The sequence below is a fragment of the Sander lucioperca genome, chromosome 17, assembly GCF_008315115.2.
Source record: "Sander lucioperca isolate FBNREF2018 chromosome 17, SLUC_FBN_1.2, whole genome shotgun sequence".
In the NCBI taxonomy this organism is placed as follows: Eukaryota; Metazoa; Chordata; class Actinopteri; order Perciformes; family Percidae; genus Sander; species Sander lucioperca.
In genome coordinates this window covers 20,132,081-20,158,719 of record NC_050189.1, presented here as the reverse complement: position 1 = coordinate 20,158,719, position 26,639 = coordinate 20,132,081, and the positions used below count along the sequence as shown (strand labels likewise).

Sequence of the window (26,639 nt, the reverse complement as noted above, 5' to 3'; positions counted from 1 at the left end):
GCGGAGCAGATACCCAGAGCTTCTATTTTTGACGGACGACGGAGACCTCCGCAGTAATTCAGCACACGGCAGATAGTGCGGGACAGGAAGTCGAGCACAGAAACAAAATATAAAATAAAAATCCTGTTAATTTTCAAAATAAAATCCAGCGTGCTCACGGTGGATCATATTTCCTGCACTACACCTTGAAAACACAGCTCAGAGTAGTTTCCCCTCTACTCCTCTGGATGGAAACTAACTGGTGGTGGTTTTGTGGTTCTGTTTATAGAAACTACACGTGTGTGTGTGTGTGTGTGTGTGTGTGTGTGTGTGTGTGTGTGTGTGTGTGTGTGTGTGTGTGTGTGTGTGTGTGTGTGTGTGTGTGTGTGTGTGTGTGTGTGTGTGCGTGCCTCCGTCCCAAGCGACGGAGGAGAGCAGGGAAAGGAACTGCAGAAGAACGTATTTTAAATAGCGTTAAAAACATTTTTTATAATAATAACGAAGCGCAATGTGCGGGATAGTGACGCGGACCGCCACACATTAGTCTACGTGTGGGAAACACTGTTTTATAGGGAGGGAATTTTAAATGCTTGTTTTCTGCTCGGCCATATAAAGCCTTGTGTTGCCTTCTAAGAATGTGATATTTTCAGCTAATGATTTAATATCAACTAACCTTGATTTGTTTAAACAGAGGAGATGATGACATTGTGAATATTGTAGCTATCAGCAGATGCTGCTGCTGATTATAAACATTTCCCCCTCCATGAATCTCCACCTCACCGTGGTGGAGGGGTTTGTGTACCTGATGAGTTTGAGAGCTGTGCTGTCTAGAGCCGTGAGCTCTGCAGGGTTTCCCATTGCAGATTGGTCCCAGACGAGGGTCAGACTAAGAGTGATTCAGTTCAAATTAACTCTAGCTTTAGAGGACTAGAACATTTACTCAAGGAAAAGTTGCTTCAGGGAAAAACTAAATTAGGCTACTTAATTGATAACTAAAATATGATGATGTTCTTCATCAGTAATGTTTGAATTAAGGAGCTGATACAGAGATCATATCAACTCAGACGCTCCTTTAACCTGCTCCAACCTTTAATTACTATTTTATATGGAGGGAATTTTAAATGCTTGTTTAGGACGAGTCTGTCTTTATTAAATAGGAAATAGATTTACATGATGGAAGTTAATAACTCAGTTTTAACATTCAGATACCTTAATGTGCCTTAAACTGTTTTATTCTTTTATCTTATTTTAATAAATACTTTTTATTTGCTACATTTGGATCCTCAAGTTGTTATTTTTATATTTTCATTGTTGTGTGTTTTTTATTCTTTGAACACAAATAAAGTCGTTCCAAATACCAACCTGATATAGTGTGTGTGTGTTGTATGAATATCTGAATATGTTAAATGTGTAGAGGAGGAGCAGAGACTGGGGGAAGGATGTGATCCTGAGAGACTAAGATCTGAATCTGATGGAGGTCTCTGGTGTCAGCTGAAGACACCTTTGTCCAACATGTCCAGGATTTCACAAACACTCTCACACTAGTTTGATGATTGTCTCAGTCAGAGCGGTCGGGGAGATGAGAGATATATCTCAACCTCGGTCTGGACAGCTGCATGGAGAGTCTGACAGGTTTTAGAACAACGCTCAAAGTACTTTTACTTTAAATACATAAAACTAAATGACTCCATATTTGATAGTTCAGATTAAAGTCAAATGTAGATCAGTTCAAATGTTCTTTAATTAAAAAAGGCAGATTGTTTTAATGTTAACACAAGTTTTAATGTTTGACATGAATGTTAATCTGTGATTAATATTTATTAGAACAAATACCAACACATATACACATATATATACTGTATACATATACATTTAATATACACAATATGTTAATCATGCAATACATACTGTTAATGTAGATATTTAATGTTGACAGTAGACTGGCTTTGCACACACACACACACACACACACACACACACACACACACACACACAGTCAGCTGACTCAGTCGGCAGCCAATAGGATTCCAGCATTCTACAGCAGGACACACCTCCAGTCAGGTTGTGACTGAGAATGAAAGACAGCCCAGAGAGAGATGGTGTAGCTCAGAAATGCTGCTGATGGACTTAGAGAAGTTGGATCAGAAGATGTTTAAAGTTATGTTACGTCATGTTGTTGAATGTCCATGTTCTTATCATCAGTGTTATTGTTGAGTTTGAGTGTTTGTTTTATGTTCAGTTATTAGAGGACAGGTCTCTGTGTGAAGTGTGAAATGTAGCAGTAAAGTTAGTATGTTAATATGTTAATATGCTGTATATATGTATGTTTTATTGTTGTTTATCTGCCAGCTGCACATGCGCAATGTAGACAGCTGGTTGAAGGAACCTGGAGGTGAACAGTTAATACAGCAGTGACGTGCAGTGATGTTCAGTTCCAGCCACTCACACATTCACCAGTTCACAGAGAAAAGGTTCCAACTCCAGTGCAGCGTGGTGAAACAGATCAAGAGAGGGAGAGGACAGAGAAGGAGAGAAAGATGACAGGTTACTCTCTCTCAGCTCTCATGGCTCCATTAATGCTCCTGATGATCCTAACGTCTGGAGCAGCTTCTGGTAAATATCAGCTTTCACTGTGACAACACTCATGTAGACTTTACTTTATTCATTGTGTCAGAGTGGTACAAATCACACAGGGACAATGTCAGTTTTCTACCACGTAATTATGCGCATGACCAACTGCATGAAAAATGTTTGTGACGTGAAGAACGACAGATGCTATGCAAATGCTTTCAATAAATTAATTGAGAAAAAAAAAAACAGGCGGACCCAGGGCATGCTGGGAAAACGCCGGCCTCTCAGCTGATCTAACAGCTGATTGGTCAACATGATGACGTTTTATATCAACTTTTTATTGATTTTGATTTGGAGGGATTTTAACTGTTATTTGTCTGATTTTAAAGGCTGATTCTGTACAGAACACATGTTGTGTGGCTGATAGATTACAGATCATCCACAGTCTGTTGTTAGTTAAATCAGCAACAGATCACATGTAGAGCATTTTAACAGCTACTCTGTCATGATTAAAACAACTGGAGACTGTGTAGCTGATATATGGTCTGAGAACATTTTATTAAATCAGAATCGGACCACAGTGTTTCTGTGACTTCCTGTTCAGTCTGAAGGCTGCTGGAATCAGCTGGTGACTGAGAGCGGTCCCCCCCCCTCGTCTACTTTAAGGCGAGGCGCAGTTTATCTGCAACGAGCCTGATGTATTTGAGCACAGTCCGTCGTCGCCATTTTGGAGCAGTAAACTACGGTTTGTTGGATGTCTCTTCCTCTCGGACACTAAGTCTTCATTAATGGTATGTGTGTTCCTGTTATGTGTATAATGTTAGTTAAAGTGGTGTGGTGTGTATAATGTTAGTTAAAGTGGTGTGGTGTGTATAATGTTAGTTAAAGTGGTGTGGTGTGTGAACTGTGAACACGGATTGAGTGTGTGACTGTGTGTTTGAAGGTCTGAATATCTCTTATTATAGTAAATTATTCTAGACCTGTACGGGTCTTAGTCTCTGGGTGTTAGGGTGTATATTGTTAGTTTGATGGTCTTGGTTGTATCCTTAAATGTGTTATTATTATGTTGTGTTCAGGGAGAGTAGGAGCAGAGTGTTAAGGCCTGTGACCATGGCGTCACTTTAGTCTGAAATGTGCTGGAGACAGAGATGCGTTCAGTTTCATGTTCATGTTCATGTTCTTTATCTTTCGCACAGCTCATGTTTGGAAGACGCCGTCCATAGTTTACTAATGTAAATTAATAAAAACATGGTTTAATGTAGTCTACCTAAACAACGATCAATCATCACCACGTTTCTGGTTCGATTTTTTGACAGTTTTCAGTGGTTATGAGGACCAATATGAGAGAGACATTTGGTAATCATTGATCATTGTTTAGGTACATTAAACCACGTTAAGCTTGTTACTTAATGAAGAATAAACGTTAATGTGAGATAACTGATAATCGTTGGATTTCGATTTAGTTTTTTTGACAAGCTTAAGTGTTCATGACAAGATATGGCCATGAGAAATGTGGTGATCGTTGTTTAGGTACATTAAACCACGTTAAGCTTGTTTTCTTCACGTTAAGCGTTATGTCAGACAGACAGGCAGTGTGTCAGACAGACAGGCAGTGTAGTGAGAGGAGGAGCAGCTCAGCAGCAGAACAACAGCTGTGTCTGTGCTGCTCTGTGGGGATAGTAGAGGGTTTTGTGGATTTGTTGGCATCTGTCGCTCAAGAACTTTATTTATTTTAACTAATTGAGCTCGAGGTTTTCCAAAAAATCGGTGGGTACGAAATGTATATATATATATATATATACATACATACATACATACATACATACATACATACATACATACATACATACATACACATTCGTCATGACGCAATTTGCAGTAGTTATCGTTGTTAACCTGTATCCCCATCAGAGACTAACTATAGTTGTGAACTGAATAAAACTCTTTCCTGATCCGATACCAGGTAAATACAGGGCTAGTATCGCCGATACCGATACTTTTTACTTGTAACGTCACGATCATTGAATCATTTTGTGATTTTGCCTTTAGTTAGTTGATTATGATAAAACACAGGACAAAGATTTTAGGCAAATCTAAATGTTTTTATTTACTAACTAGAACAATATAAAACAATGTAACGGTATAAAAATATTAAAATAATATAACAAAATATAACAAAGTCAACAACACAACCAAAAATACCTTCCATTACACACAGATCTGTGAAAAATAAAGTCAGTTGTGCAAAATAAGTAAACAAAAGCCACAATGTATAAATATGAATATTACAATATAAAAAACACAACAAAAAAATCATCATGGGCTTCTTTCACTGTTCTGACTCTCCCTCTGTGTGTGTGTGTGTGTGAGAGAGAGAGAGAGAGAGAGAGAGAGAGAGAGAGAGAGAGAGAGAGAGAGAGAGAGAGAGAGAGAGAGAGAGAGAGAGAGAGAGAGAGAGAGAGAGAGAGGAGGAGAGAGAGAGAGAGAGAGGAGAGAGAGAGAGATGAGGAGAGGAGAGAGAGAGAGAGAGAGAGAGAGACTTGGAATCGATACTATTGATATTTAGATCGATACGCCCAGCCATACAGCAGATCACAGCCACCAAACTGCTCCCTAGTCCTAGCGTCGAGAAAATACTCTAAATATATATTAGTATATTATACTGTCAGAGAGAACAGTGTCGGGATACAGAGACCACAGCAGATCACCTCTCTGTCAGATCTCATGGCTCCATTTCTGCTCCTGTTGATCCTTCTGACTGAAGCAGCTTCTGGTAAATATCAGCTGTTATTGTGAAAAGATTGATGGACAACGTTAGTAATGTTTATTCATGTCATTCTGGTAAAATAGCTGCAGTTTCCCCACATAATAACGTTTTATTGATGCGATTTGTGGCAGCTAACGTTAGCTAGTGGAGCAGTTAGCCTCTTAAGGGGGAGATATACCGCGGCCAGCCAGACTCGGAGGCCTGGGGCGATACGGTCTGTTCCCCCGACGTTACTGCCGTTAGCACCGTTATTACCCGGTGCTGGAGTTAGTGCTGGCTCGGTTCGGATGAACGTGTTGAACGATGCTGTAACCTTAAAACGCTAACGTCCCCCACCTAGCATTAGCTAACGCTAACGTCCCCCACCTAGCATTAGCTAACACTAACGTCCCCCACCTAGCATTAGCTAACGCTAACGTCCCCCACCTAGCATTAGCTAACACTAACGTCCCCCACCTAGCATTAGCTAACGCTAACGTTACTTTCCAACGTAGCACGTTAAAGGACAGTTCCTAGGACTTAATAACAGTTCCTAGGGGTTAATAACGTGTGTACCGAGTCGACCGTTCTCTGGGACATGTTGTCATGCTAACCGAATGTGTCTCTAGCTTTAAACAAGCTACCGTATACCGGTGGTTAGCTGCTAACGAGGGTAAATCACTATTTTATACCACTAACAAAGCTCAAAATGGCACCACACTTCAACGGTAACATAATGGGGGTCCTTACATGTAAACCGAAGCATTGAGAACTTTGTAAGTGTACAGATAGTTTATTAAAAAGGTAGTTTATAAAGACAGTAGCGTTCATGTTTACATGCGCCGCCATCTTGGATAACAGTCATGACCAGTCGAACACCGAGCAACCAGTAACACAGCTCAAACTATCACTGCTTACCTTAGTCAGCCTACTGCATGCACAATGGCTACAATGGTGTGACTATCCATATTTGAAAATACATTTAAACATTTGAATTTATTGTTTACTTTGTACTCAGCAAGCCTGCAGTACTATGTGATATAGAGCTACCCAGCATAACATGGATATATTACAAGATAAAAACAAGGACTGGTTATTTTTCTGATATTTTAACTGATATCAAAACATTTGATATTTATTACAGCTTCATAAATGATTACAGTATATAACACAGGTTAACCTCTCTACCTTACACAGTTTCTTCTTTAGACTTTTGCTCTCAGTTGTAGAGTAGGAACCTCAGTCACATGGTGTTGTCTCAACTTATCAAAGGTACAGACAACCTGTGAAATTAAGTTAAAGGTGTGGTTATCTAGATGTCATCTTGAGTCTCAACAATGTGATCACGAAGACCAAATATGTCCTCAGACCCTACTTCTGCCTTCACATCTCTGTTTAACAGAGACACTGACGGGCTGCTGAGTTGATGTCAGAGGCCCGTCGGATACAGAATAAGATTTATTTATTTGATTAGGACAATGTGCATTAATCATCATTTCTGTAAGTGTGTGTGTGTGTGTGTGTGTGTGTGTGTGTGTGTGTGTGTGTGTGTGTGTCCTCTTTACGTAGCCACGGAGTAGATTTAACTCAGAAACATAAAATGGTCTTTAGGGGTGAGAGACAGTGACTATGAAAGAGATGAGATCTGATATTAAACAACATTTCCTGAAGGATTAGACCTGAACTATTGATGAGTCATGTCAACACGTATCTCAGTGAGGAGCTTCTTCATGAGTTGACCTCGTGGTAATAAAGTCCTGTGATATCTCTGATAATTAACATCCCTTCTGCAGTGTTACACCTGATGGAGGTCTTTAGAAGTACCATGACTTTTATTCATTATTATTGTTTATTATTGTTTTTCAGACCTACCTGTGGTAACAGCGCACCCTGGAGATGATGTCACTCTGTCATGTCAGGCTGATGGTTCCTCCATCAGCTTTGCAGAGTGGACCAGACCTGACCTGAAGCCAGAGTACATCCTCGTATACAGATCTGGAAGCTTGGATCCAGACAACCAGCATCCATCCTTTAAGGACAGGGTGAAGCTGGTGGACAGAGATCTGAAGGACGGAGACGTGTCTTTAACTCTGAAGAATGTGAGCAGCATCGACAACGGGACATACGAGTGTCGAGTTAAAACCAATGACACTGACCAAATCAGATTCATCGGAATCATCCGTCTGCAGGTTCCAGATCCAGCAGGTGAGGTAGTCTCTCTCAGAGAGTTTTTCTGAGTATCAGGTTGTAGCTGCAGTTTCTAACATCAGAGAGGATGAAGACTGCTCCACTATCACACATTTACTGACTCATATGTTTATTATCTTCAGGTTCTGAGGATAGAAACTCCTCTCCTGGAGGCCGATACCTTGGACTGGCAGCAGCTGTTCCAGCTGGACTGCTTCTTGTAGCTGCTGCAGTGGGTGGTGTCCTGATGTATAAAAGATATAAGAACAAGAGATCAGGACAACCTCCTGCTGATGATGAAGCATCAGCCGATAAGTTCCTCTGACATCTCCCAGAGCTCTTAACACCTGACTGTTTTCTCATGTGCTGTATATACAACATGATTATCATTACTGCTGTGGGTGTGAGGTCATGTGCAGATCTGCTATTTGGTCTGTTTGCCCCCCCATCGTGGTGGTGGAGGGGTCTGTGTATCTGAGTCTGGGATCTGTATCATCTGGACCTCTGAGATCCTCTAGGGTCTCCATGGTATATTTAGTGTCATCGTCTACATCGCGATGTGCGCATGCGCGATAGTCCCATCGCAGGACGTAGCGATGTTGACGCTAACACTTCTTTGCTGCTTGATAGAAAAGTCAACTTTCACCGTTCTCCTTTTCCATGATCGTTACCGGCCGACCCTTCCCCTTTAAGACAGGCTGTCATGTGACGTAACGTTAGTCTGACGGGGGTTGTTACCGCTTGCCTGCTCCTCAGCTAACGTTATTCGTTAGCAGGGTTAGCATGGCGACGTTAGCCACGGTTAGCCAGGACCAGTCGGGATCACTTCACTGGCTGTGTCTCAGTTGTTTTTGAGAGTAACCAATTCAGGTAGCTATATAATTCAATGTGAGTACATGAATGTTGAAACGTGATAAATTAGCCTGAAGCTAATGCTTAGCTACCTGTTCAGGAGGAAATTAGCCAACTCGGCGTCCTTTTGGGCTAATTTTCAAATATTTGAATAAAGAAGTTCATGTTTCAAGTTACAATACATGGAATCTTAGAAAGTGTACCGTTTACCGTGGTATCGAAATCAGCATCGAGAATCGTGTTATTTGACTGGTATTGGCACCGTCTACTGACTTTTTGGTATCGTGACACCCCTAAACTGAATGTAACACTAATCTACTCAACGCTGAGCTGGATCTCTGCAAACTTTTAACAGGAAATTATGTTTGTTTAGTTGTAAATATCAGCAGACGGAGCCCCCCCCAAATATCTTCTAATCAGGTGTAGAGAGATCTTCATCATGTCTTCTGTTTGGTGTTTTGGTAATAATACATTTATATGGAGGGAATTTAAATGATTGTTTTCTGCTGAGTAATATAAAGGCTCATGGTGCCTGATTTCTTCCAGCTAATGATTTAATATCAACTAACATTGAACGGTTTAAACTGAGGAGTTGATGACATTGTGAATATTGTTGTTATTGTAATTATAAAATCATCTGATGATCAGAATATCTCAGGGGGACATAGAGGACCAGTCTGTCTCTAAATAAGACCTTCAACTGGATTATTATCTATGAAATAGATTAACATGATGTTTCTAAAGGAAATGTTATGAAATGTGAACTATACCAAAGTGATGATCTTTGAAATCAGTTGATAATTATTTAATATGAATGAATGGATGAAATAATAATGATCAGAGACATGATGGAAGTTAATAACTCAGTTTTAACATTCAGATACCTTAATGCGCCTTAAAATGTTTTTTATATAAATACTTTATATATAAATACTCTATTTGTATTCCAAGTTGTTACTTTTATATATTCATTGTTGTGCACTTTTCTTACTTTGAACATAAATAAAGACGCTCCAAATACCAACCTGATATAGTGTGTGTGTGTTGTATGAATATCTGAATATGTTAAATGTGTAGAGGAGGAGCAGAGACTGGGGGAAGGATGTGATCCTGAGAGACTAAGATCTGAATCTGATGGAGGTCTCTGGTGTCAGCTGAAGACACCTTTGTCCAACATGTCCAGGATTTCACAACCACTCTCACACTAGTTTGATGATTGTCTCAGTCAGAGCGGTCGGGGAGATGAGAGATATATCTCAACCTCGGTCTGGACAGCTGCATGGAGAGTCTGACAGGTTTTAGAACAACGCTCAAAGTACTTTTACTTTAAATACATAAAACTAAATGACTCCATATTTGATAGTTCAGATAAAAGTCAAATGTAGATCAGTTCAAATGTTCTTTAATTAAAAAAAGCAGATTGTTTTAATGTCAACACAAGTTTTAATGTTTGACATGGATGTTAATCTGTGATTAATATTTATTAGAACAAATACCAACACATACACACATATATATACTGTATACATATGTGCATTCATATACATATAATGTTGACAGTAGACTCGCTTTGCACACACACACACACACACACACACACACACAGAACAAACTTTTACTGTATTGCACCATTACTGTAAGGCTCTGCTAATCAAATACTGTCACAAAAAAACAAACAGTAACAGGACTGAAAGAAAGTAGTTTACTGTAAATACTGTAAAGTTTTACTGTAGTAAACACATCACTAATCTGCATCAAGTCTCTCTTTTGGATTTGGCCACAAGTTCTCGTCCACATCACGATGTTTGTTTTCATACTTCATGCAGCTTGGAATCACAGCCTGCTATTGGTCAGCAGTGATGTCATCACAGGCCTCATCCACACTGTTGTACTACTGACACTGTAGTACTACTGACACTGTTGTACTACTGACACTGTTGTACTACTGACACTGTAGTACTATTGACATTGTTGTACTATTGACATTGTTGTTCTATTGACATTGTTGTACTACTGACACTGTTGTACTACTGACACTGTAGTACTATTGACATTGTTGTACTATTGACATTGTTGTACTATTGACATTGTAGTACTATTGACATTGTTGTACTATTGACATTGTTGTACTATTAACATTGTTGTACTATTGACATTGTTGTACTATTAACATTGTTGTACTATTGACATTGTACTATTAACATTGTTGTACTATATGTGACTATGACATGTTGTACTATTAACATTGTTGTACTATGGACTTTTTAAAGTAACTGCTGGTTTTTAACCCTCCTGTAGTCTTCCCCGTCGACCATGATGCAACTTTTAGTTTTTCTGGGTCAAAATGTAAAAAACAATCCCAACGTTTTGGTCGTCTTTTTCGACACCACACGCTTTTTGACTTTTATTTAAGCTTTTCCCATGTTTTTGTCACTTTTCTTGACATTTTTGAAGATTATCTGGACGTTTTTGTCACTTTTTTTTGTGCTTTTTTGACATTTTTTCCTACATTTTTCAACGTTCTATTACACATTTTTCTTTACGTGCTATAAAACTGAATAAAACACCCAAATTCAATGAAAGTAGTGAAATGATCATATATTTAACTTGTGAAGAGCGTCGTATGGAACCATCCACGTTATTTTGGTTTAAAATTTGGTTGAAAGAAACAATAATTTCTGATATAGAAACTTTTAGAAAATGGGTCAGATTTGACCCGAGGACACCAGGAGGGTTAACGCCAATAACAAAATGCTCCAAATGTTTTATACTGCTTTTATTTACCGTGTTTTAACTTGCTGTATTATTATTTATTATTAGGGGTCCAAGCCCGAGGGGCGTGGGAACCGCGTAATGCAAGGCAACGCGGTTCACATCTCCAGCGGAGCTGTAGAACCATATTGTTTTTCTACTGCTTTTCCTCCATTATTATTCTTCTCCGCCTAAAACTCCGACTACAGCCTAAACCGTACATGGTGGGGGGTTGCCGTTTTCAGGACTGGTCTGAAACTCTGCAAGGACCTCAGGCGCAAAAATGTACCCACTTCCACCACTAGGTGGCGCTATAGCAGAAAAAACGCGTTTGGACCTATAACTCCCACACCGTACACCGGACATTTAAAAACCGTATTTCCACGTGTGTCCTCCTACCGTTACGTTTTGGTTTTTGCTTTCGCGTGCTCCCCTAGTTTTCTACAATAAACAAACTTCTTAACCCACCTGACAAAGATTCTACAACCTTCACAGTGGACAAATGCAACTCTTTTCTCTCACTTTTCAAAAATCAACACCCTTCATAGGCGCCGATACTGTGTGGAAGTGGCGCTGTCCTGAGATGAAACCTACTTTACGGCTTAATTATCGAGTTAATAGGCGTGTGTTCCCTTCGTCTGCTGTCCATTTCCTAAGGTTCTGAAATGCAATCCATTTTTGACTACTTTTTTTTAAAGGGCGTGCGCCTGTGAGCACCAACGGAGGAAACCATAAATCAGCACCTATGACACCATTTACAACAACGTGACCACCTCCCCCGCTCCTTCAACCACCACACCTGCCTCCCCCCTCCACCCTCACAGTCACTCTCTCTTTTCTCTCTGCTGTCTCCTGCGGTCAGGGGGGTTAAGAAGTTTGGTTTTGTTAATTGTAGAGAATTGTTAAAGGTAGTCTGTGTATGCATGGAGATGAACTGTTAACCACTACATTTGCAACAGCAATGTACCGCAGACGTCGCAGCTCACACCGCACCGCAGACCTTGCGGATCAAACCTCTCGATATTCACCAATGTTTGCCCCCCCACGTAATGCTTTAGGTCCCGCTTTGGCGCAGCGCCCCGGGGCGTCGGGGGCGACTGGCATCGGAGGCTTGGACCCCGTCATAACTGCTTGCAGTTCTGGATGATTCTCCAACTAGGAGCACTTTTGGCACTGTGAGCTTATGGAAATTTCACTCTCTTAAAACACACTTAAAACAATCTTCCTAGCTTCATTCATTTGTCTTCTAACACAATATGACAGAGGGCAGTTTCAGAATTCCATGGAATATTATTATTTTTAACAGTTTTTCTGAAGAGCGCTTTCAAAGATGTCATTTCCACCACTTTTCAACTTATGTATTTTATTACAATATAATATTGTAAAACTGATTATATAAGATGAGGTATCAGTCAACAACATCAGTGGCTACCTAATCATGTAACAAAATAAATCTTAATACTTCATGAACTTAATACATTTTTATTTAAAGTTGCTAAATGCCACGAGTTGCCACGAGTTGGAATTTTTGCCTACAGCATTTCATTTTTGCTCAGGTCTGTTTATTTTTAAGTCACTCACACATATATTGTAAGTGATGAACTATCAATACTTGATTTAAAATACATTTAGATCCACATCATTGGTTATTCTTATTTTTTTTGTTAAAAACTGTGTAGTGGTGGAAAGTGGTGGAAATGACAGTTTATGGTGGAAAGATTGTTTCTGTTCATTTTTACTTAAATTGCCAGTCCAAAATATTTTAAAACCATGTATTTTATTATTCAACATATATGAGTTGAATAATATACCCAGTTTAAAGATAATGTTTATAGTTTTAAAAATAATTACAAATTATATTAACCTCAAAACATTCATTTCATTCAAAAAAGCTGTAAATCTCTGAAAAGCTTTGATCTATCTCTCCTCTCTTCCTTCCTACCCCTGGATGGAGATCTTCCCACTATGGGGGGGTCGTCTGGGGGGGGTTTGGTGGCCAACACAGCGTTTGCAGTGGCTATACGTTGTCGCCGGTTTCGCTGATTGATCTTCCACTGTCTTCTTTTTCTTTCCTTCTCCTTACTGGAGACCTCGGAGATTGATTTCACTTCCTTCCTTCCTCTTTCTTTTTTCCTGCGATATCTTTCTCTGTCCTTTTCTAGTTTCTGTTGATGTTTAACTGGATCGGCTTTTATTCTGTCCCTGTATTCCTGTGACTTCTTGGCCATCGACTTCGGCATCTTAAATAGAAATATAGATACATAAAAATAAATATGGAGTGTACTGGAATGGTGATATATAAAGTTCTCAGTCCAAAAGCACAAATATGTCAGAAGAACATGCAAATAACACACAAAAATGGCAATATATCATGTCCAAAGCTACGCCTGTAATTTCTCAGAGGTGGAAATGACATTTTAGCAGTTTTCTGCAATATTAGCACACCCTCATGTCAGGCTTAGCTAGTTTTGGACTTGTTTCCTCGTAATAAACATAAATACATTATTTTCATATTTGTTGTACATAATTCAACCGAACTAGAGCCAAGGTGGAAATGAGGCTGAATAAAAAGACTCTGTATGAAAGCGTTGAGTTATCTTGATTTATTTTCTTCTGCTGAAGAGCACACGTGCCTGAAGTTTCATCTTCAACTAACACTTTTTTTCACAATTATTTCCATGGTTACCAAGTAAATAAAATATTTAAGGTGGATCTATTAAGGTGGATTTTGTTGAGGGAGGTGGAAATGACGGAAAACCTGGGGACAGACTTATTTTATTCCAAAAATAGTTTAAAATTGTGATATGCATATGGAATTTCGATGGTATGATATTATTTTATTTGTCCTTAAGACAAACATATTAAAAAATATTTTTAAATCGATCCTTTAATATAATTTTTTAACATTCAAAGAGGGCCAGTCTGGGTTGGTGACAAGCATAAAACTGAAAAATCTGCTAATAAACAGCCTTGCAAAAGCATTTTTAAAAGAAAACAGGGGCAAGATTTGGTGGTAACTAGGATGTTGGAGCATGAACTTCATAATGACAATGTATTGTGCATTTGTTTGTTTATTTATTTACAAAAAAAAGGTCAAGGACACAAAAGTGCCTGTAGTTGGAGAATCACCCAGTTTCTGTCCTGCAAACTCCAAACTGCCTACCAACCCCTCCCTAGTCCTAGCCTCCACTGCCAGAGAGGACAGTGTCGGGAGACAAAGACGACTGCAGGTCACCACTCTGTCACTTTTACCTTACTTTATTCTTTATTCAGGACACAAAAAACAGTCCATAACACATGTCAGCTCTCATGGCTGCTTTAATGCTCCTGATGTTCCTTCTGTCTGAAGCAGCAACAGGTAAATATCAGCTGTTATTGTGAAAAGATAAAAGGTAACATTAGCATTATTCAACACCGCTGTTTATTCATGTTATTCTGGTAAAATAGCTGCAGTTTCCCCACATGATTACGTTTTCTTGATGCGATTTGTGGCGGCTAACGTTAGCTAGCTGACCAGTTAGACAGCAGCTAAAACCATAACAATTTATGTTACATCAGAGTCACTTTTTGGATGTTTTCAACACCGCTGAGAGACTTTCTTCGGGGCTGGAAACCAAGCCCCCAGGAAGAGCGCCGAGTCTAAAAGCCACCATGGGCTTAGCGGATAACGGTGGTACTGCACCCCATGGCCCAGAAAGACTTTTCACAGAGACTTTGCATGGCGAAAGAAACGTCTATATTTCAGCGGATAATTTGTTTCTGGGTATATCAACTTACCAGCCCGAACACTGAAAGGGTCCTTGTTTAAAACGTTACGTTTTTAACATTTTTAACATTCACTAGAAGCGAATCCAGAATTATTAAATTTGGCATGATGAACGCGCATAGTGGACGCGAGTAGAGCCGCGGGACTGCGCCCGCCCGCTCACATGACTGTTCTCCCGAGCTCATGTAGCTAGCTGTTATAATGATATAGCTAATGGTTGTAATGTAGCTAGCTGTTATAATGGATATAGCTAATGGTTGTAATGTAGCTAGCTGTAATAATGGATATAGCTAATGGTTGTAATGTAGCTAGCTGTAATAATGATATAGCTAATGGTTGTAGTTCACCATGTGTTCTATTAATACGTCCATGGTGTTATCTTATGAAGTCAAGATACATCCCAGGGATGTATGTAGCTATGCTGTAAAGCAGGGGTGATTCTAGGATCTGACCTTTGGGGGGGCTCAGCCCTTAATGAAAAGTTGATAGCAGTTAAGCTAGGGGGGTCCGGGGGCATGCCCCCGTAAGATTTTTTTTTTTTTTAAACCCTTAAATCATAAAAACAATCTTGTGAGTTTTGTGGACAGATTGAGACATGCAATTATGACAAACTATCAACAGATTCAAGGCATCTGCTGTGAAAAAAGATGGCAACTACAAAGCATGATTAGCACACATACAGTACCTTGAACTGGTAAAATAAGCCTTAACATATTTTTAGACAGGATTATTCATGTTTTTTTCTGCTGTTAAATTTCAACTTTTTCATTTACATCATTGATAGAAACTGATATGGTTATACAGCTAAATGATGAATAATCTCCAACATCTCTTTTTCTTAAGAGCCTAGTCCTCTATGAAATGCATATGTAAATATAATGTGAATGGAATATTTTAAGTGTTTTAAATGTTTTTGCCCATACAATATATGTCCACTTTCTCACCTGGTTCTACCAGGTCCCTCTCTTTGTCCACTCTCTCTCCATCCTGCTTTCTCTCTCTATCCCCCTCCCTCTGTCATATCACTGACAATCACATACAAAACATTTTGTAATCAACTAGGAAATAATCAAATAAAAAAGAAAACAAAAAACACAGTAGTCCTACTATATATATATATATATATATATATATATATATATATATATATATATGTATATGTGTGTGTGTGTGTTAAGGCTACCTAGCCATTTTCTCACCTTGTTCATCTTGCTCTCTCTGCCCTTCTCCCTCTCTATTCTCCTCACTCCTTTGTGCTGTCAACCAGAAGGCAAATGTAATCGACTAATCAACAGAGAATGTATCGTGTAGGCTACCCATGGTTATACATTCACCTATTTATAACATATGTGAATATGGGGTTGCTGTTCAGTGCAGTGGGATAATGTTAAAGGCTTATCTTATACTTTATCACCTGAACCTGGCTGTTTTCTTTAAAAAAAAGAAATGTATATCCTTCTATGGGGAAACAGACTGTGAGTCAGGGTTTGTTCTTCCAGTGTTTCAGTTCTGATGTGAATGAGTCTGATGATCCGTCAGGTCGAATTATTTATTTTTCATTTGCATTGACAGTTAAAAATAAGAAAGTGTCTGGTAGGGAGGTAGCGGTGCTCAAGCCGTTACTGATGATCAGAATATCTCAGGGGGACATAGAGGACCAGTCTGTCTCTAAATAAGACCTTCAACTGGATTATTATCTATGAAATAGATTAACATGATGTTTCTAAAGGAAATGTTATGAAATGTGAACTATACCAAAGTGATGATCTTTGAAATCAGTTGATAATTATTTAATATGAATGAATGGATGAAATAATAATGATCAGAGACATGATGGAAGTTAATAACTCAGTTTTAATATTCAGATACATTAATGCGCCTTAAACTGTTTTACTCTTATCTTATTTTAATAAATACTTTATTTTTCTACATTTGGATTCTCCATTTGTTACTTTTATATTTTCATTGTTGTGTGTTTTTATTCTTGTTTATTATTCTTATTGTGTGTGTTGTATGAATATCTGAATATGTTAAATGTGTAGAGGAGGAGCAGAGAAATACGGAAAATGCAAAACAAACTCCAAACTGCCTACCAACCCCTCCCTAGTCCTAGCCTCCACTGCCAGAGAGGACAGTGTCAGGAGACAAAGACGACTGCAGGTCACCACTCTGTCACTTTTACCTTACTTTATTCTTTATTCAGGACACAAAAAAACGGCCCATAACACATGTCAGCTCTCATGGCTGCTTTAATGCTCCTGATGTTCCTTCTGTCTGAAGCAGCAACAGGTAAATATCAGCTGTTATTGTGAAAAGATAAAAGCTAACATTAGCATTATTCAACACCGCTATTTATTCATGTTATTCTGGTAAAATAGCTGCAGTTTCCCCACATGATTACGTTTTCTTGATGCGATTTGTGGCAGCTAACGTTAGCTAGCTGACCAGTTAGACAGCAGCTAAAACCATAACAATTTATGTTACATCAGAGTCACTTTTTGGATGTTTTCAACACCGCTGAGAGACTTTCTTCGGGGCAGGAAACCAAGCCCCCAGGAAGAGCGCCATGTTTAAAAGCCACCATGGGCTTAGCGGATAACGGTGGTACTGCCCCCCATGGCCCAGAAAGACTTCACAGAGACTTTGCATGGCGAAAGAAACGTCTATATTTCAGCGGATAATTTGTTTCTGGGTATATCAACTTACCAGCCCGAACACTGAAAGGGTCCTTGTTTAAAACGTTACGTTTTTAACATTTTTAACATTCACTAGAAGCGAATCCAGAATTATTAAATTTGGCATGATGAACGCGCATAGTGGACGCGAGCAGAGCCGCGGGACTGCGCCCGCCCGCTCACATGACTGTTCTCCCGAGCTCATGTAGCTAGCTGTTATAATGGATATAGCTAATGGTTGTAATGTAGCTAGCTGTAATAATGATATAGCTAATGGTTGTAATGTAGCTAGCTGTTATAATGGATATAGCTAATGGTTGTAGTTCACCATGTGTTCTATGAATACGTTAGTTTATTTTTCACGTTTTTGCATCGGCCTGGCGTTGAGCTTCGGGTCCCCCGGTGACCCCACATACTGTGTGATGTCATTTAACGTGAACTGGCACGGGGGGGGGGGGGCAGACATGTCGGAACAAACGCGTTTGGACAGGCTAATACAACATGTAAATAAACTAAACAAGCCCCCGTGACACGAAGGACAATACAAGCCAGTAGCCTAGTGCTACTCATGCTAACAGGGACGTGAAGTTTTCCTCCTAAATTTAAAAACGTATCTATAGCTGTCAGTTGTCACCCTACCACTCCAAATGTACAACTGGCATTTACAAATATGCAATAACAATCAAACAAGTACATGGGTATGTGTTTTTATTTATATTTACCATTCAATATAGCAATCACTGCTGTCAGTCCCATAGTAGAACATGACAGCGCTGCGTGTGTTAGGAACTATACAGGATTACATCAACCACGTGATTACAGATCATCTACAGTCTGTTGTTAGTTAAAATCAGCAACAGATCACATGTAGAGCATTTTAAAACAACTAGAGACTGTGTACCAGCTGATATATGGTCTAATAACATTTTATTAAATCAGAATCGGACCACAGTGTTTCTGTGACTTCCTGTTCAGTCTGAAGGCTGCTGGAATCAGCTGGTGACTGAGAGCGGTCCCCCCCCCTCGTCTACTTTAAGGCGAGGCGCAGTTTATCTGCAACGAGCCTGATGTATTTGAGCACAGTCCGTCGTCGCCATTTTGGAGCAGTAAACTACGGTTTGTTGGATGTCTCTTCCTCTCGGACACTAAGTCTTCAGTAATGGTATGTGTGTTCCTGTTATGTGTATAATGTTAGTTAAAGTGGTGTGGTGTGTGAACTGTGAACACGGTTGAGTATGAAGTGTGTGACCGTGTGTTTGTTCTGTGTATGAAGGTCCGCGGACGCGGTGAGGCTCGTCTGACTATCTCTAGCCCAGTACGGGTCTTAGTCTCTGGGTGTTAGGGTGTATATTGTTAGTTTGATGGTCTTGGTTGTATCCTTAAATGTGTTATTATGTTGTATTAAGAGGGAGTAGGAGCAGGGTGTTTTGAGGTAGTTAACGTTGTTAACCTGTATCCCCATCAGAGACTAACTATAGTTGTGAATTGAATAAAACTCTTTCCTGCTGATGAAATAGTTTTGGGCATTCATCTTTAATTAACCTGCACACATTATTACATTATTAGATTCTCCTTCAGATGACGCAGCTGTCCTCCTGTAAGTCCCGCCCTCTCATGTAAATGCAAACCAGACTGCCATCCCCTTATATACAGTCTATTATCCTCTCCCTCCCTTGTGAAGTGCAGTTGTGTCCTCCGTGTAGTGTCGGAAGTTCAATACACAGACTCAAGAAGACCTCACAGCCACCGACTGTTCCCTAGTCCTAGCGTCGAGGAAATACTCTAAATATATATATATATTAGTATATTATACTGTCAGAGAGAACAGTGTCGGGATACAGAGACGACAGCAGATCACCTCTCTGTCAGATCTCATGGCTCCATTTCTGCTCCTGTTGATCCTTCTGACTGAAGCAGCTTCTGGTAAATATCAGCTGTTATTGTGGAAAGATTGATGGACAACGTTAGTAATGTTTATTCATTACTAGTTTATTGTTTCATGGTCTTGGTTGTATTCTTAAATGTGTTATTATTATGTTGTGTTCAGGGAGAGTAGGAGCAGAGTGTTAAGGCCTGTGACCATGGAGTCAGTTTAGTCTGAAATGTGCTGGGGACAGAGATGCGTTCAGGTTCATGTTCATGTTCTGTATCTTTCTCAGCCTACCTAAACAACGATCAATCATCACATTTCTGGTTCGATTTTTTTGACAGTTTTCAGTGGTTATGAGTTAAATATGAGAGAGACATTTGGTGATCGTTGTTTAGGTACATTAAACCAGGTTAAGCTTGTTACTTAATGAAGAATAAACGTTAATGTGAGATAACTGATAATCGTTGGATTTTGGTTTAGTTTTTTTGACAAGCTTAAGTGTTCATGACAAGATATGGCCATGAGGAATGTGGTGATCGTTGTTTAGGTACATTAAACCACGTTAAGCTTGTTTTCTTCACGTTAAGCGTTATGTCAGACAGACAGGCAGTGTGTCAGACAGACAGGCAGTGTAGTGAGAGGAGGAGCAGCTCGGGAGGAGAACTGCTGCGTCTGTGCTGCTCTGTGAGGATAGAGATTGTTGTGGATTTGTTGGCATCTGTCGCTCAAGAATTATATGTGTTATGAACTTTATTTATTTTAACTAATTGAGCTCGAGGTTTTCCAAAAAAGTGGTGGGTACAAAATGAGTCATGACGAATATATATAGGTACGCGTCCGCCTGTGCCGCTGGTTAGAGGTAGTTAACGTTGTTAACCTGTATCCCCATCAGAGACTAACTATAGTTGTGAATTGAATAAAACTCTTTCCTGCTGATGAAATAGTTTTGGGCATTCATCTTTAATTATCCGGAACACGCATTATTAGACCTACAGTCCTTTAGGTTTAGATTCTCCTTCAGATTCAGCTCCTCCTGTGACCTGCTGTTAGTCCCGCCCTCTCCCTCTCCCTCAAACACCCCCAGACTACCCTCCTACCCCTCCCTTGTGCAGCGCTGTAGTCCCTCTCCCTCAAACACCCCCAGACTACCCTCCTACCCCTCCCTTGTGCAGCGCTGTAGTCCCTCTCCGTCATAACACACCCAGCTGCCAGCTGGTGATGGCGAACTGAAGCTTTCAATCCAGTTGTATCAAAAAAGGTTCAGAGCTCTGAGGACATCTGGTGGTGGAGTTAAGGACATCATTGGGTCCCAAACTGTTTCACAGATATTATCCATGAATGTCTTTGAGTCGAAGATGAATACATTTTTAGTATGAATTCATGGATAAATAAATAATGACATAAATAACTAAACCTATTTGGGACTTTGCATAAGTAAAAATGGGGTGTGAAACGAAGTGTCGGACGTCACTGGTCACGTGATTATCCCAAAACCAAGCTCCATTCCTGATTGGTTCATTTCTTCGATACATGCCTCGAAGCAGGAGGTTCACGGGTAACATCACTACCGTGTAGTGTCGGAAGTTCAACACACAGACTCAAGAAGACCTCACAGCCACCGACTGCTCCCTAGTCCTAGCGTCGAGGAAATACTCTAAATATATATATTAGTATATTATACTGTCAGAGAGAACAGTGTCGGGATACAGAGACGACAGCAGATCACCTCTCTGTCAGACCTCATGGCTCCATTTCTGCTCCTGTTGATCCTTCTGTCTGAAGCAGCTTCTGGTAAATATCAGCTGTTATTGTTAAAAGATTGATGGACAACGTTAGTAATGTTTATTCATGTCATTCTGGTAAAATAGCTGCAGTTTCCCCCACATGATTACGTTTTATTGATGCGAGCTAACGTTAGCTAGTGGAGCAGTTAGCCTCTAAAGGGGAGATATTCATCACAACACCGCGGCCAGCCAGACTCGGAGGCCTGGGGCGATACGGTCTGTTCCCCCGACGTTACTGCCGTTAGCACCGTTATCACCCGGTGCTGGAGTTAGTGCTGGCTGGGTTCGGGTGGATGTTGTAGACCTAACCTTAAAACGGCTAGCCTTAGCTAGCTGCTAACGAGGGTAAATCCTATACCACTAACAAGGCTCAAAATATCACCACACTCCAACGGTAACATAATGAGAGTCCCTACATGTAAACGGAAGCATTGAGAACTTTGTAAGTGTACAGATAGTTTATTAAAAAGATAGTTCATAAAGACAGTAGCGTTCATGTTTACATGCGGCGCCATCTTGGACCCGTGTAACAGTAACAGATCAAACTATCACTGCTTACCTTAGTCAGCCTACTGCATGCACAATGGCTACAATGGTGTGACTATCCATATTTGAAAATACATGTTAATTAATTAAACATTTGAATTGTATTGGTTGACTTTGTACTCAGCAAGCCTGCAGTACTATGTGATATAGAGCTACCCAGCATAACATGATATATTACAAGATAAAAACAAGGACTGGTTATTTTTCTGATAATTTAACTGATATCAAAACATTTGATATTTATTACAGCTTCATAAATGATTACAGTATATAACACAGGTTAACCTCTCTACCTTACACAGTTTCTTCTTTAGACTTTTGCTCTCAGTTGTAGAGTAGGAACCTCAGTCACATGGTGTTGTCTCAACTTATCAAAGGTACAGACAACCTGTGTGTGTGTGTGTGTGTGTGTGTGTGTGTGTGTGTGTGTGTGTGTGTGTGTGTGTGTGTGTGTGTGTGTGTGTGTGTGTGTGTGTGTTCTGACCACGGTGAGACATCTGTATCAGGAGAAGTTAACCCTCTCCTTGATTTCATGTTTAAGGAGAACCAGGAAATGAGTCGGGGGGGATGCAACGCTACCAAGCTACAGCTGAGCGCTGTAACGTGTAGTTAAAGTTGTTGAGAGGTGACGTCAGGCTGCAGCGTAGGGCCGTACGTAGTCACGGAGTAGATTTAACTAGATTTAATAGGAGTGAGAGACAGTGACTATGAAAGAGATGAGATCTGATATTAAACAACATTTCCTGAAGGATTAGACCTGAACTATTGATGAGTCATGTCAACACGTATCTCAGTGAGGAGCTTCTTCATGAGTTGACCTCGTGGTAATAAAGTCCTGTGATATCTCTGATAATTAACATCCCTTCTGCAGTGTTACACCTGATGGAGGTCTTTAGAAGTACCATGACTTTTATTCATTGTTATTGTTTATTATTGTGTCAGACAGAGAGAGAATCACTTCAAATAATCTCAACATTTAGAGAATATTTTACTCCTGTAAAAGTACTGTAAGAAAAGTTACCTTAAACTTAAAGTACTTCTTACTTTCAATAAACTTTCATCAAGTAACAACAAAATGACTCGATAATTGACACTAGAAAAATGTTCTTAGATAAAAGTAAAACATAGTCATTATAATTTTTAAATCAGACATCCAAAACAGAATTCTTACGAGGAAGAACTTCATTTCAGATACAGTTTAGTTGTTTGGTGTTTTTAGCCCCCAGCGTCGCCTCCCAGGCAGCGCGGCAATGGTTATGTTAGGGTTAAGGTTAAGGTTAAGGTTAGCTGCCTGGAAGGAGCCGTTGGAGGCCAACAACAAATAGACTTTTTTTTTTTTTTTTTTGGAGATCTGAAATTGAAAACCATGAATAACAAATGTGACGTCATTTGTCCGAGGAAGAATGACGAGCAGGACACCTGGAGTCTGTTGTTCTGTTTTAGAGACTCTGAGGAAGAGATCAGATCAGATCAGCTGTTCTAATCTAAGGAGATGTTAAGACCTGAACTATTGATTAGAAGTTGATCAGCTTCATGTGTCTCAACAACAGCTGTTGACCTCGTGGTAATAAAGTCTCCTGTGATATCTCTGCAGTTGAGACAGATCAGTGAACGTCTCCATCAGGTGAGACTCTACAGAGACCTTCTGCAGGGACACACCTGTAGACAACTGTTGAAACAACATGACTTTTTATTATTAATAGTAGTTTATTATTGTTTTTCAGACCTACCTGTGGTAGTGAATCCTGGAGATGATGTCATTCTACCATGTCAGGCTGCTGATTCCTCCATCAGAGCTGCAGAATGGAGCAGAGCTGACCTGGAGCCAGATACTGTCCTCTATTACAGTGATGGACACCTGCACCAGCATTCATCCTTTAAGGACAGGGTGGAGCTGGTGGACAGAGATCTGAAGGACGGAGACGTGTCTTTAATTCTGAAGAATGTGAGCAGCATCGACAACGGGACATACGAGTGTCGAGTTGCATCAGGTGGTTCAAGACGTAAAAAAAGAGCCTACATCGACTCTGAGCCAATCAGCATCGTCCGTCTGCAGGTTACAGAGCCAGCAGGTGAGGTAGTCTCTCTCAGAGAGTTTTCCTGAGTATCAGGTTGTAGCTGCAGTTTCTAACATCAGAGAGGATGAAGACTGCTCCACTATCACACATTTACTGACTCAGATGTTTATGATCTTCAGGTTCTGAGGATAGAAACTCCTCTCCTGGAGGCCGATACCTTGGACTGGCAGCAGGTGTTCTGGTTCTTGTAACTGCTGCAGTGGTTGGTGTCCTGATATATAAAAGACGTCAGAACAAGAGATCAGGACAACCTGCTGATGATGAAGAATCAGCCGTTCAGTTCATCAACATCTCCCAGAGCTCTTAACACCTGACTGTTTTTTCATGTGCTGTATTATATACAACATGATTATCATTACTGCTGTGGGTGTGAGGTCATGTGCAGATCTGCTATTTGGTCTGTTTCCCCCCCATCGTGGTGGAGGGGTCTGTGTATCTGAGTCTGGGATCTGTATCATCTGGAGGTCTGAGATCCTCTAGGGTCTCCATGATGAGATGGTCCCAGTGGTGGAGGAGGGGTCTTGGATCACTGGGATCCAAATACCAAATTTCAGGATGACCAAATCCTGTTGACATGGATCCTGTTAAATGGAGCCAACAGTGTAGCCTGCTGGCTCAGCAGAGAACTACAGGTAAAGAACTACAGGTAAAGAACTACAGGTAAAGAACTACAGGTAGGACACTAATAGTTATTGTTTGTTTTAATTTTAAGAAACAGAAAGATTTTACATTCCTTATTTTGTTATGTTTTTGTTTACCATATCTCATTAGATGTGACATGCTTCATATATGCTTCACATATGTTTTCTATCATCAGTAAACATTGATTTTATGATCATTCACTTAAAAAAAAAAACACTCTGATTTTATTTAGTTTGAAAAATCCCATCTGAATCCTTCTGATGGGATCAGGATAATCCTGTTTCTTTGGATCAAAGAGATCCCAAACCCAGTTCAAAGTTTTGAAAAACTGGGCTCAGAATATCTCCTCTTCATGTCAGTGACGATACTTTGGCAGCAGGTGGTGCAGTTAGCTAAAGGGATGCATTCTGTTGAGATTGTTGTTGGGTCAGCATCTGCTGTCAATGGGGGGGCCGAGACTGAGAGCTACATGGAAAAGTATCAAACAAGCCACTTTGAAATGTTGCTGTTTTCATGAATACTAAAGTTGGATGAAGTGAATGTAACAATAATATCCTCAACGCTGAGCTGTATCCCTGGAGAGCTAGGAATGATTTCTGAGCTGATTTAAAACCAACTAACCTTGAATGGTTTACACTGAGGAGTTGATTAAAATGTGAATATTGTTGTTGTAATTATGAAATCATCTAATATCTCAGGGGGACATAGAGGACCAGTCTGTCTCTGAATAAGACCTTCAACTGGATTATTATCTATGAAATAGATTAACATGATGTTTCTAAAGGAAATGTTATGAAATGTGAACTATACCAAAGTGATGATCTTTGAAATCAGTTGATAATTATTTAATATGAATGAATGGATGAAATAATAATGATCAGAGATGATGGAAGTTAATAATCAGCATTAACCTTAATGTGCCTTAAACTGTTTTTTATATAAATACTTTATATATAAATACTTTATATATAAATACTTTATATTTGGATTCTCAAGTTGTTACTTTAATATATTCATTGTTGTGTGTTTTTTATTCTTTAAACATAAATAAAGCCGCTCCAAATACCAACCTGATATAGTGTGTGTGTGTTGTATGAATATCTGAATATGTTAAATGTGTAGAGGAGGAGCAGAGACTGGGGGAAGGATGTGATCCTGAGAGACTAAGATCTGAATCTGATGGAGGTCTCTGGTGTCAGCTGAAGACACCTTTGTCCAACATGTCCAGGATTTCACAACCACTCTCACACTAGTTTGATGATTGTCTCTCTGGTTCTCATTGTCTGTTTTAATGTCAACACAAGTTTTAATGTTTGACATGGATGTTAATCTGTGATTAATATTTATTAGAACAAATACCAACACATATACACATATATATACTGTATACATATACATTTAATATACACAACATTTTAATCATGCAATACATACTGTTAATGTAGATATTTTATGTTGACAGTAGACTGGCTTTGCACACACACACACACACACACACACACACACACACACACACACACACACACACACAGAGTCAGCTGACTCAGTCGGCAGCCAATAGGATTCCAGCATTCTACAGCAGGACACACCTCCAGTCAGGTTGTGACTGAGAATGAAAGACAGCCCAGAGAGAGATGGTGTAGCTCAGAAATGCTGCTGATGGACTTAGAGAAGTTGGATCAGAAGATGTTTAAAGTTATGTTACGTCATGTTGTTGAATGTCCATGTTCTTATCATCAGTGTTATTGTTGAGTTTGAGTGTTTGTTTTATGTTCAGTTATTAGAGGACAGGTCTCCGTGTGAAGTGTGAAATGTAGCAGTAAAGTTAGTATGTTAATATGTTAATATGCTGTATATATGTATGTTTTATTGTTGTTTATCTGCCAGCTGCACATGTTCAGTGTAGACAGAAACAACATGGAGGTGAACAGTTATCAGGAACACTCTGAGTCCAGCAGAGGGCCCCGTAGACCGGGTATAGTATGTAGTGATGTTCAGTTCCAGCCACTCACACATTCACCAGTTCACAGAGAAAAGATCCCACTACAGTACAGTAGTAGAAACAGATCAAGAGAGGGAGAGGACAGAGAAGGAGAGAAAGATGACAGGTTACTCTCTCTCAGCTCTCATGGCTCCATTAATGCTCCTGATGATCCTAACGTCTGGAGCAGCTTCTGGTAAATATCAGCTTT

General features: G+C 39.8%; 2 protein-coding genes, 2 long non-coding RNA genes and 1 pseudogene across 7 annotated transcripts in view; 2 read left to right on the top strand and 3 right to left on the bottom strand.

Moving 5' to 3' along the window:
• Nucleotides 1-26,639, top strand: part of LOC116034141 (hemicentin-1-like) — a 1,482,957-nt gene that overhangs the window by 1,024,707 nt on the left and 431,611 nt on the right. The window contains exons 31-33 of the mRNA XM_035993823.1: nt 7,419-7,492; nt 23,452-23,799; nt 23,925-24,116. Coding sequence (XP_035849716.1) covers nt 7,419-7,492; nt 23,452-23,799; nt 23,925-24,112 — 610 coding nt within the window. The 3' untranslated portion in view covers nt 24,113-24,116. The remainder of the gene's footprint in view (nt 1-7,418; nt 7,493-23,451; nt 23,800-23,924; nt 24,117-26,639) is intronic.
• The window catches only part of LOC116034899 (gastrula zinc finger protein XlCGF49.1-like), a 390,500-nt gene that overhangs the window by 266,368 nt on the left and 97,493 nt on the right, over nt 1-26,639 (top strand). The window lies entirely within an intron of this gene.
• The window catches only part of LOC116034906, a 399,592-nt pseudogene that overhangs the window by 290,013 nt on the left and 82,940 nt on the right, over nt 1-26,639 (bottom strand).
• Nucleotides 497-9,008, bottom strand: LOC116067615. The gene is made up of 2 exons (XR_004109265.2): nt 8,905-9,008; nt 497-652 (listed from the first exon to the last, which is right to left on the bottom strand). It is a non-coding gene; the product is annotated as an uncharacterized LOC116067615 (long non-coding RNA).
• On the bottom strand, nt 1,471-7,429 carry LOC118493587. Its single transcript, XR_004895532.1, has 3 exons — nt 7,315-7,429; nt 7,251-7,255; nt 1,471-1,480 (listed from the first exon to the last, which is right to left on the bottom strand). It is a non-coding gene; the product is annotated as an uncharacterized LOC118493587 (long non-coding RNA).